Here is a 12,526-nt window from a genome sequence, read left to right on the forward strand (position 1 = left end):
TCGTTTACTGATTTGATGGAGATCGGTGCATTCATCATATGTGTGCATGTCACACATTAGTGGGCATCAATGTGTACATGTTTATCCTGTGTGTGGATGCGTCTGTCGATGAGATTTATAGCCCAAGTCCTACAGAACATGATCAATGAAAGGGAACACTGTTTTCCAGATATGACAGGGCAATTATTTAAATGAACTCATAAGGGTTGGATGGCATGCAAAGGACCAATGAGAGTTCAAGGAATACCGAATCCAGGCATGACAAAGTAGGTGGCAGACAGAATTCTGACAAAAGGAAGTAGATAGCGTGACATCCATCCCACAGCAGAAGAGCAACTGGGCGGAGACACTTTTCTCTAAGCAGGAGGCTCCTGGTCACTCAACATGCTCCAGTGGAGTTCAAACATCCAGTGACTTACAGCCAGTACGAATTAAACTATTCATCAAATGAAACCTAATTTCCTCTGATTTTGAGTATACATTTGTGTCCCTTCCTGATTAATCTACTCTTTATCCTCTTAAGTCCCAATACCTCACTCTGATATCTGTCACATCTTTCCAGTTGACATGTTTTTCCCTCAAGCTTTATCCCGCCCCGAGATCCTACAACTTTAGTCCCCTCTCCACTACTCCCTAGACAGCCATCTTGTCCTTTACCACACCAAGCATTCCCAGTCCATCCTCTCCAAGGGGAAAGACCATAAATCCTGCTTTGTTTTGAGGCATGTATTTCTGTGATGTCCCATCCACCAAACATAATCCATCATTCACCAAAGAACAAAACATGTTCACAAATTTTTATTTTTCGAGCAAGAATATTCCATTGGAAAAAAATACCAGGATTAATAGAAGACCTGCGGTATCTCTGAAAAAAACACATTCCCCAAACACAGATTTAAGTGTGCCCCTCAAATTTTGAGAATTTCACTTTCACAGATCTTCACCAAATCGTAGACATAGATATGGAAGTCATTATTAAACTTGATGAAATACACAGAAGGTTTGGTGGGAACTTGGCAAATAATTTTACCTATCTCTTGGGTTCCATCTTTTTTGTTGTACTGCACACCTTTGCCTGCCAAGGAATCACTGCCTAATGCCAAAGTCACCTCTACTGGAGGACATTCAGGCATGATGTGGACGTTGCCTTCAATGGTGTCATCAAGATGGTGGTAAAGGTACAGGACTGGATCATTCTCCTTGACAATGTAGAAACAGGTCATCCTGGTCTGCACCTCATCTGGGACCATGACACTGCACTCCTCCTTAGAGCCTGGCATGATGTGGAGGTTGCCTTCATGGTAGTCATCCAGGAGGTGGTAAATATACAAGACCGGATCTTTCTTGTAGGTAATATAGAACCAGGTCTTCATGATTGGCACCTCCTCTAGGACCATCCCATTCCAGTCTTTCTTAGAGCCATTTGTGCCCGTGAATGTATGTTTCACTGCTCTGCCAACTATGGTGTTTGACAGATGAGTGTCTGTCACCTGAGGAAATGGCACATTATTAGGCAGGATCTTAAGGTTTAAAATCCTTTCATCGCTGTGAAGCTCCACGCCATAGACACAATCAATCCCATCATATTTCAACAAATAGAGAGAGGGATATGTTGGCAGTTGATCTAGAATGATGGCTTTCCACTGGGTGACTGGTTCATTGGCTTCCTTCCAGCCATGAGAAATTCGGCGGCCAACAATATTCTCCAGGGCCTCAAAAGGCTTACTCAGTTTTTGCTTCTGGAGAGTTGGCCCATTCTTCTTCTGGAGAGGTGGCATGCATCTCATACTAAGAGGCATCTTTATCATGGTGGTGGATTTACTGAGATAGGCCACAACACTCCTGTTCCACTGTCTCTTGGCTCTCTTTCTGTGCTTGGGCTTCATAGCTGCCAATCTCTGCATTGGAAGAATTCTTCAGTTTCAATCAGACACAAAGTGGTTTCCTCCACCATAAGTGCCTGCAAGGTTAAGAAGGGGAGGATGCGATGTCAAGATTCTTTTCTGGAAGATCTTTGGGGAAGGTGATAAAGGCAGTGCTGAATAGATTTGGGCTGCCTAAATGTAATTTGGTCTTAAGAAATTCATAGGAAAATTATCAAACTATTGTCTACAGCTCAGTATATGTGTATCAGAGACATATTCCTGCTGCCCAAAGGCAATGGACCTCTACTGAGAAACCTAATTCCGGACTGACTGTGTCAATGAGAGGAGACTGGATGCCTATGCCCAAAGTGAGAAAGAAAAATCTGAACAGATGGCAAAGAATTCGAAGGACAGCCACTTCTCTCCTTCCCACTCAAGCTGTTGTTTAGGTGGTTGATCCAAAACCACCTGCCCAAGGTCATGGCACTCCAGTCCACGGGTTCTATGTATTGTGTCTCCTGATCCATACCCAGGTTGATTACATAAAGCCATTCCATGTCTTCACTAGAGAAGTGAGTTTTGTGAGACAAAATGCAAATATAAAGACTCATTAATCTGGGCAACAGCACCATTTAGAAATAATTAATATCTCTTAAAACACATATGGACAAAGAGAATCTTCGCCCCTTTCGTGAACTGATGAATTGGACATGGATAGCAAAGATAAAGTGGGAAGAATACCTGGCAATCACTGTCCCCACACCTATCAAATATAGAAGCTGTTAACAACATAAATTTTAGACTCACAGGAGATTTGAAGGGAACCTCTCTGGGATTACAGAGGTCCATGTTTCTTCCTAAACATATTTACCAAAAGAAAATATCTTGGCTCTCCTGATTCCATCTTCTGGAAATGTTCAGCTGCCTAATCTTATTGAACAGTTGTGGAGCCCAAGAGCTGAACTCACCTCCTCAGCCACCGTGAAGATAGTCAGCCCACCTTCACAGAAGACTAGTGCTTCATGTGGAACAGTGTTGCCACCCCCAACCAAAGCTTTGTGACATCATCAAGACTCTACTTAGGTCATTAAACCCCTCATAGGCAGTTTTCTTCCCTTCTAACCCACAGAAATATCCAGCATACATGTCCTATAATGCTGCTCACACAGCCCCCTGGAGACCCAAAATAAAACCTCACTTATCTTCCCAAATACATGAGTCATATTTTGCCAGGTAACCCAATCTCTTTTTGTGCATTTTCTGTAAAAAAGTCTTTGGTGTTTGAGTCAACAACTCACATGTATTTTTTTTCTAGCTCCAATCTCTTTATTGTTTATCTACTATTGATTTTTATATTACTTCATAATAATGAATATCAAAATTTCCACTTCGTTTCCTCCTCCCACTTTCTTCTCGCTCCCCCACCAAACCTCTCCACTCCTACTCCAATTTAAATTGAGGGCAGGGTACCTTGACCTGTTTGAAGTCCAAGCCTACCCTTCATCCATCGAGATTTAGGAAGGCAAGCATCCACATAGAATATGATCACAAAAAAGCCACTATATGAAGTGCAGACAAATGTCAGTGCCATTATCATTGGCTTCTCAGTCTGGTCCAATTGTCAGCCACATTCAGAGCTTCCACTTTGATTCCATGTTCTTTCATTCCCAGGCCACTGGTTTAGTTGAAACCCCCTTTGTTCAGGCACAGTGTCTCAGTGTGTGGACCAAGCCATTTTATTCCTGACATCCTTGCTCTTATTCTCCATCAGTCGGCTATTCAACTGGAGCTTGGAAGCTCCATCTAGTTTTCTGATTTTTACCCTGACTTGATCTCCATCTTGGCCATACAAAAGTTCCATGGTGATATTCAAGATAGTCATCAGTCTGACTATAGGATAAGGCACCCATTGTGACTATAGACATGGCACAGTGCAGTCAAACTCTCCTCACCTGCCCAAGTTCCTCTAGGGGGTCACCCCATGCCTCTAAGAACCCCTCGAGAGATAATGATCTTGACAACCCCAGAATGGCCTACTCAATTAATATCATCAGTGTATGTGCATTAACTTGTGTGTGTGTGTGTGTGTGTGCGTGTGTGTGTTTAAATCACAATAAAAACAAATGGATTGTAATATTGAAATTTCTTCTCATCTTGAGAAGAATGTTTGCTACAGAAATACTGTCATAGTAGTACTGAGAGTGTAAGCTGTCTCAGCAAGGAGAAGTAACTAGAGGAATCCCCCAGGAGTTAGGCTCAGTGTCCCAGGAATTACGCCCAAGGAAAGTCAATGAACTCATGGATGGAAGATAAAACTCAGCCTAAATAACACTCCAAATCATTTAGGTGGAACATGAGATACTCTTGCAACAGTTTCAAGATGTCAAAAATGCCTGGACTAGAACATAAGGGGAACACAATGATGTGGAGCTGAGAGTGCATGGCAAAACTGATTGGATCTGGCAAAAATTATGGAAGCATACCAAGGAAACCACCAGGGGGACAAAACCCTAAGAAATCTGTATGACAACATATCATGTTTACAATTCTGTGATTTTTAGACAAAGGAAAGATCCTAAATATGTCACTGCCACACTGGTGATGATTAACCCATTCCATCGTAGTGTGACTCCCTGTTGTGTTTAAGATAACCTGTCAATTCTGTCTATTTAGGTACAGGGAAATTTGCATTGTTTGCAGAGATTAACTAACAGCATCATTTACTGAGAAGCAAAGGCAAGGCAAAGCAATCATAGCCATGTTTTTGAATGCTGATGATGTTATTGGGAGTTTTGTGGGTATTTTCTTACATGGACATCATCGGTGACTCTCATGCATGAAGAGATCCTATCTCTGTGATGTGTCTGGAAGGACTGAAATAAATAAACTAAAATAGTTTTTTTTTCTCACCTTCTAGTAACATTTTTTTTGATATATCCAAATAAGTGTGTTGCATGAGTTTCTTCCACTCCTTCAGCCAATAGCCACTGAGATACCAGCCCATTGAGGTGTGGTCTCTCTCTGTTTCAAAAACCAACATTTACCTTCAGCTTGATCTCTTGCTTCCAGTTTCCCTTCCGGCCTCTATGCTTTTTTCCTGATCCCGCTGAGGGCTTTTGTCAGGGATGGTCATCTGTAAGTTTTTGCCCTTTAAAGATATAATCATTCTTTTAATCACAATTCTAAACTGGTGTGGGGAATTATTTGACTAAGGAAAGGAGAAAGCATACATAGAGGCAGGAAACCTTACCTTTGCAAATGACCCATTTGGACGCCCTACTTCAGGCTCCTCTCTTCTCCTATTCTTGTTTTTTTTTCATTAGTTTAGGACAAGATTAAAACTCAATATAAATGTCTGTGAACACTGAATGAGTTAAGTATGTGTGACCACCTTGATGTCTGCCTGTCTGACAAAAGGGGCAGAGTTCATGGGCATCTGACGCATAGCACAGGATTGTCAGCAATCAATCTCTGGTCCACCTAACTCTACAGCATAAGAGTTGTCATGGTTGCTCATCTGATCCTCTTCATATGATCTCCATCCACAGAGATGTCAAAAAAATCCTCCCCTGAAAAGGCAAGTTCTTTTCAAATGAAAGATTATACAGCAGAAGAAACATGGAAGATTTATTAGGGCAAGCTCTTGAAAGGATAAAGTGATGGTAGTAATTCATTGCTTAATTAAATAAAGAAACTGATTCCCCTCTTAATTTAGAACATTGGTGGGAGGAGAAAGAGAACAGAATGCTGGGAGCAAGAAGCAGTGTGCTCAGAGACACCATGATCCACTCTCGTGGGAAGACGTGATAGCTCTCCTCTCTGAGGCAGAGGGCAATGCAACCAGCAACCAGGTTAGACCTGTTGAATCTTTCCTGGTGAGCACACTCGTGATGCTACATAGATTATTAGAAATGGGTTAATAGGCTAAACTAATGGGCCAGGCAGTGTTTAAAAGAATCGTTGGTGTGTAATTATTTCTGGAAATTAGCTAGCGAGGCTGCCCTGGTGCTGGTTACACAGCTCCGCTGCTCAAATTACTACAGAATGGCACTCAGACATGTGGAAAACTGAATCCACTGAATGCCTGAGAAAGCCCGGGAACGAGTAAAGCATGTTTTCTATTTAGCAGCTATATCTCGGGTCTGCACTACTTGCTAGTAGCAAGCAAGCACACTCATTTAAGAGAAGATTCCTGACTCACCTTCAGCTGCAAAAGCCTGCTGCTGTTAAGTGGTCCTGCCACGAAACATTTAAATGGTGTTGATAAAAGCCAGCTGAATGCATGTTTGTTTTCAGCAGCAGCAGGAAAAAAAATGTGATGTTTTAAAATGCCGGAATTCTGGGCCATCCTGCCAGAACAAACTATGACTGTTTGAGTCAGGAGGGCCAGCTACAAAGAGAGGGCTTGAGTGTTGTCTTTGGCAGCTTGTTTGATGGCAAGGACCTTGAAACACTGTAGACTTGTGGCACTGAATGCGGCTCTGGCCGGTACCTCTGCCATAAGGTTGGAATGGTAGAAAGCTAAGGAATAGGCTACATCTAGCTGGCAAAGCCACCTTTTCGTCATATTGAGATTGCTGTGTAAATTAAGGATTCATGTGGTCAAAATCAAAGAGAGATATTGAGTAAAGAGAGATTCAAAGACAAAGAAAATTTTTAAATGATTTACAGTGTGTTAAAAATATGTGCAGGCTAAAAGTTGAAGTTCTTCAAGTTAAAATAAAATGAAGAGAGTTGTTGGTTGCAGTAGTACACACCTTTGATCCCAACACTTGGGAGGCAGAGAGAGATTGACCTCTGTAACTTCAAGGTGTGGTAGCACATACCTTTAATCCCAGTGCCGAGAAGGCAGAGACAAACAGGTCTCTGTGAATTCAGGTGTAGTACCATACACCTTTGATACCAATGCTGGGAGGCAGAGACATGTGTATCTCTGAAACTTCAAGGACAGCCTGTTCTACAGAGTTATTCCAGGTCAAAGATACAGAGAACCTGTCTCAAAAGGCAAAAAATAAAAAGGAAAAATAAATTAGAGCTTAAATTGAAGCTAACAAAGATGGAAAATACACAGAGAATTTTGATACTGTATGCTATTGTGCTCTGTTTGAATCATTTGAATGCTGAGGAAGGAGCAATAGCTGCTAAAAGATATGTGTTTATAAATGCTGCTGAACTAATCCCACATAGATATTTTGAAAGTGCCTTGACTTTAAAATTTGGATCTAAGGACATGATGCTTTGTAGTGGAGGTTCTTATATTGGTTTCAGAGAGGGTGAGAGTCTGTGGACTGCTGTTATCCCAATATAGTATTACGGATCAGGACTTTCCTCATATGACCTCCGTCCACAGAGATGTCAGAAAAATCCTTCCCTAAGAGGGCAAGTTCTTTACAAATGAAAGATTATACAACAGAAGAGACATGGAAGATTTCTTTGGGCAAGCTGTTGAAAGGATAATGTGATGGAAGAAGGTCATTGCTTAATTAAATAAAGAATCTGCTTCCCTTGATAGGTTAGAACATAGGTGGGAGGAGTAAAGAGAACAGAATGCTGCTAGAAAGAGGAAGTGAGCTCAGAGATGCCATGCACCCCTCTCCCGGGCAGACACGGGAGCTCTGCTCCCTGAGGCAGATGGCAATGCAGCCAGCCACCAGGTCAGACATGCTGAATCTTTCCTGGTAAGCGCACCTCATGCTGCAACATACATTATTAGAAATGGGTTAAGAGGCTGAAAATACTGGGCCAGGAAGTGTTTCAAAGAATACAGTTTTTGTGTTCTTATTTAGGGGCATAAGCTAGGTAGGTGGCCATGGTGCTGGGGACGCAGCCCCGCTGCTCAAATTACTACTATAAAGGGGGAAATTGAAGAAGGGAAGGAAGAAGAGAGAGAGAGAGAGAGAGAGAGTGAGAGAGAGAGAGAGAGAGAGATATGGAAGAATGGATGAATTAAATCATTCATTGGAAAAATGAGTGAACCAAAGAATGAGGAGACCTAGAAGGATAAAATGTGCTGAATTCCTGTGACAGTCAGGTCATATGAAAGATGGATATTGTTTTGCACTGAGGAGGAGTATTTTTCCATTTTGCCTTCTTTGTGCTCCAAGCCCAGCCACAAGAGTGATGATGAGGACTGGGAGAAGAAGAGGTGACGGTGTACCAGAATTCCCTGGTATAAGTTATCACCCAAATTGTAGCCAAATCACCTGACCTGAGACAGCTGAACTACATGCTGGACCCTAACTGGCAGTTTGACAACTCTAACATTTTAACCAAGTTTGTGAAGATCAAGGAAGCAAAAATCGCCCAGTTACAGGATGGCAGGATCCTTACATGATGGGAGTCAGACATCAATACCATACTGGTATTTGGGGGTCTGATGGGTTTGTGGGGTCTTTGCCACACTCCACCTAGCATCAGGGATTCCCTCGTTTACTGATTTGATGGAGATCGGTGCATTCATCATATGTGTTCATGTCACACATTAGTGGGCATCAATGTGTACATGTTTATCCTGTGTGTGGATGCCTCTGTCGATGAGATTTATAGCCCAAGTCCTACAGAACATGATCAATGAAAGGGAACACTGTTTTCCAGATATGACAGGGCAATTATTTAAATGAACTCACAAGGGTTGGATGGCATGCAAAGGACCAATGAGAGTTCAAGGAATACCGAATCCAGGCATGACAAAGTAGGTGGCAGACAGAATTCTGAGAAAAGCAAGTAGATAGCATGATGTCCATCCCACTGCAGAAGAGCAACTGGGCGGAGACACTTTTCTCTAAGCAGGAGGCTCCTAGTCACTCAACATGCTCCAGTGGAGTTCAAACATCCAGTGACTTACAGCCAGTACGAATTAAACTATTCATCAAATGAAACCTAATTTCCTCTGATTTTGAGTATACATTTGTGTCCCTTCCTGATTAATCTACTCTTTATCCTCTTAAGTCCCAATACCTCACTCTGATATCTGTCACATCTTTCCAGTTGACATGTTTTTCCCTCAAGCTTTATCCCGCCCCGAGATCCTACAACTTTTGTCCCCTCTCCACTACTCCCTAGACAGCCATCTTGTCCTTTACCACACCAAGCATTCCCAGTCCATCCTCTCCAAGGGGAAAGACCATAAATCCTGCTTTCTTTTGAGGCATGTATTTCTGTGATGTCCCATCCACCAAACATAATCCATCATTCACCAAAGAACAAAACATGTTCACAAATTTTTATTTTTCGAGCAAGAATATTCCATTGGAAAAAAATACCCGGATTAATAGAAGACCTGCGGTATCTCTGAAAAATACACATTCCCCAAACACAGTTTTAAGTGTGCCCCTCAAATTTTGAGAATTTCACTTTCACAGATCTTCACCAAATCGTAGACATAGATATGGAAGTCATTATTAAACTTGATGAAATACACAGAAGGTTTGGTGGGAACTTGGCAAATAATTTTACCTATCTCTTGGGTTCCATCTTTTTTGTTGTACTGCACACCTTTGCCTGCCAAGGAATCCCTTTCTAATTCCAAAGTCACCTGTACTGGAGGACATTCAGGCATGATGTGGACGTTGCCTTCAATGGAGTCATCAAGATGGTGGTAAAGGTACAGGACTGGATCATTCTCCTTGACAATGTAGAAACAGGTCATCCTGGTCTGCACCTCATCTGGGACCATGACACTGCACTCCTCCTTAGAGCCTGGCATGATGTGGAGGTTGCCTTCAAGGTAGTCATCCAGGAGGTGGTAAATATACAAGACCGGATCTTTCTTGTAGGTCATATAGAACCAGGTATTCATGATTGGCACCTCTTCTAGGACCATCCCATTCCAGTCTTCCTTAGAGCCATTTGTGCCCGTGAATGTATGTTTCACTGCTCTGCCAACTATGGTGTTTGACAGATGAGTGTCTGTCACCTGAGGAAATGGCACATTATTAGGCAGGATCTTAAGGTTTAAAATCCTTTCATCGCTGTGAAGCTCCACGCCATAGACACAATCAATCCCATCATATTTCAACAAATAGAGAGAGGGATATGTTGGCAGTTGATCTAGAATGATGGCTTTCCACTGGGTGACTGTTTCATTGGCTTCCTTCCAACCATGAGAAATTCGGCGGCCAACAATATTCTCCAGGGCCTCAAAAGGCTTACTCAGTTTTTGCCTTTGGAGAGTTGGCCCATTCTTCTTCTGGAGAGGTGGCATGCATCTCATACTAAGAGGCATCTTTATCATGGTGGTAGATTTACTGAGACAGGCCACAACACTCCTGTTCCACTGTCTCTTGGCTCTCTTTCTGTGCTTGGGCTTCATAGCTGCCAATCTCTGCATTGGAAGAATTCTTCAGATTCAATCAGACACAAAGTGGTTTCCTCCACCATAAGTGCCTGCAAGGTTAAGAAGGGGAGGATGCGATGTCAAGATTCTTTTCTGGAAGATCTTTGGGGAAGGTGATAAAGGCAGTGCCGAATAGATTTGGGCTGCCTAAATGTAATTTGGTCTTAAGAAATTCATAGGAAAATTATCAAACTATTGTCTACAGCTCAGTATATGTGTATCAGAGACATATTCCTGTTGCCCAAAGGCAATGGACCTCTACTGAGAAACCTAATTCCGGACTGACTGTGTCAATGAGAGGAGACTGGATGCCTATGCCCAAAGTGAGAAAGAAAAATCTGAACAGATGGCAAAGAATTCGAAGGACAGCCACTTCTCTCCTTCCCACTCAAGCTGTTGGTTAGGTGGTTGATCCAAAACCACCTGCCCAAGGTCATGGCACTCCAGTCCACTGGTTCTATGTATTGTGTCTCCTGATCCATACCCAGGTTGATTACATAAAGCCATTCCATGTCTTCACTAGAGAAGTGAGTTTTGTGAGACAAAATGCAAATATAAAGACTCATTAATCTGGGCAACAGCACCATTTAGAAATAATTAATATCTTTTAAAACACATATGGACAAAGAGAATCTTCGCCCCTTTCGTGAACTGATGAATTGGACATGGATAGCAAAGATAAAGTGGGAAGAATACCTGGCAATCACTGTCCCCACACCTATCAAATATAGAAGCTGTTAACAACATAAATTTTAGACTCACAGGAGATTTGAAGGGAACCTCTCTGGGATTACAGAGGTCCATGTTTCTTCCTAAACATATTTACCAAAAGAAAATATCTTGGCTCTCCTGATTCCATCTTCTGGAAATGTTCAGCTGCCTAATCTTATTGAACAGTTGTGGAGCCCAAGAGCTGAACTCACCTCCTCAGCCACCGTGAAGATAGTCAGCCCACCTTCACAGAAGACTAGTGCTTCATGTGGAACAGTGTTGCCACCCCCAACCAAAGCTTTGTGACATCATCAAGACTCTACTTAGGTCATTAAACCCCTCATAGGCAGTTTTCTTCCCTTCTAACCCACAGAAATATCCAGCATACATGTCCTATAATGCTGCTCACACAGCCCCCTGGAGACCCAAAATAAAACCTCACTTATCTTCCCAAACACATGAGTCATATTTTGCCAGGTAACCCAATCTCTTTTTGTGCATTTTCTGTAAAAAAGTCTTTGGTGTTTGAGTCAACAACTCACATGTATTTTTTTTTTCTAGCTCCAATCTCTTTATTGTTTATCTACTATTGATTTTTATATTACTTCATAATAATGAATATCAAAATTTCCACTTCGTTTCCTCCTCCCACTTTCTTCTCGCTCCCCCACCAAACCTCTCCACTCCTACTCCAATTTAAATTGAGGGCAGGGTACCTTGACCTGTTTGAAGTCCAAGCCTACCCTTCATCCATCGAGATTTAGGAAGGCAAGCATCCACATAGAATATGATCACAAAAAAGCCAGTATATGAAGTGCAGACAAATGTCAGTGCCATTATCATTGGCTTCTCAGTCTGGTCCAATTGTCAGCCACATTCAGAGCTTCCACTTTGATTCCATGTTCTTTCATTCCCAGGCCACTGGTTTAGTTGAAACCCCCTTTGTTCAGGCACAGTGTCTCAGTGTGTGGACCAAGCCATTTTATTCCTGACATCCTTGCTCTTATTCTCCATCAGTCGGCTATTCAACTGGAGCTTGGAAGCTCCATCTAGTTTTCTGATTTTTACCCTGACTTGATCTCCATCTTGGCCATACAAAAGTTCCATGGTGATATTCAAGAATGTCATCAGTCTGACTATAGGATAAGGCACCCATTGTGACTATAGACATGGCACAGTGCAGTCAACCTCTCCTCACCTGCCCAAGTTCCTCTAGGGGGTCACCCCATGCCTCTAAGAACCCCTCGAGAGATAATGATCTTGACAACCCCAGAATGGCCTACTCAATTAATATCATCAGTGTATGTGCATTAACTTGTGTGTGTGTGTGCGTGTGTGTGTTTAAATCACAATAAAAACAAATGGATTGTAATATTGAAATTTCTTCTCATCTTGAGAAGAATGTTTGCTACAGAAATACTGTCATAGTAGTACTGAGAGTGTAAGCTGTCTCAGCAAGGAGAAGTAACTAGAGGAATCCCCCAGGAGTTAGGCTCAGTGTCCCAGGAATTACGCCCAAGGAAAGTCAATGAACTCATGGATGGAAGATAAAACTCAGCCTAAATAACACTCCAAATCATTTAGGTGGAACATGAGATACTCTTGCAACAGTTTC

General features: G+C 42.2%; 2 protein-coding genes across 2 annotated transcripts; both read right to left on the reverse strand.

Moving 5' to 3' along the window:
• Positions 1 to 947: 947 nt before the first annotated feature.
• Positions 948 to 1,742, reverse strand: LOC121443808 (spindlin-2-like; the record flags this gene model as incomplete). Its single annotated transcript, XM_041645588.1, has 2 exons — positions 948 to 1,147; positions 1,295 to 1,742. Coding segments are annotated over 2 exons (648 nt in total), but the record flags the coding sequence as incomplete, so codon positions are not given.
• Positions 1,743 to 2,613: 871 nt separating this feature from the next.
• LOC121443773 (spindlin-2-like) lies at positions 2,614 to 9,987 on the reverse strand (the record flags this gene model as incomplete). Its single annotated transcript, XM_041645565.1, has 3 exons — positions 2,614 to 2,628; positions 9,235 to 9,399; positions 9,526 to 9,987. Coding segments are annotated over 3 exons (642 nt in total), but the record flags the coding sequence as incomplete, so codon positions are not given.
• Positions 9,988 to 12,526: the final 2,539 nt, after the last annotated feature.

The sequence above is a fragment of the Microtus oregoni genome, unplaced genomic scaffold, assembly GCF_018167655.1.
Source record: "Microtus oregoni isolate MIOR12 unplaced genomic scaffold, Mior012 000113F_000, whole genome shotgun sequence".
Classification (NCBI taxonomy): Eukaryota; Metazoa; Chordata; class Mammalia; order Rodentia; family Cricetidae; genus Microtus; species Microtus oregoni.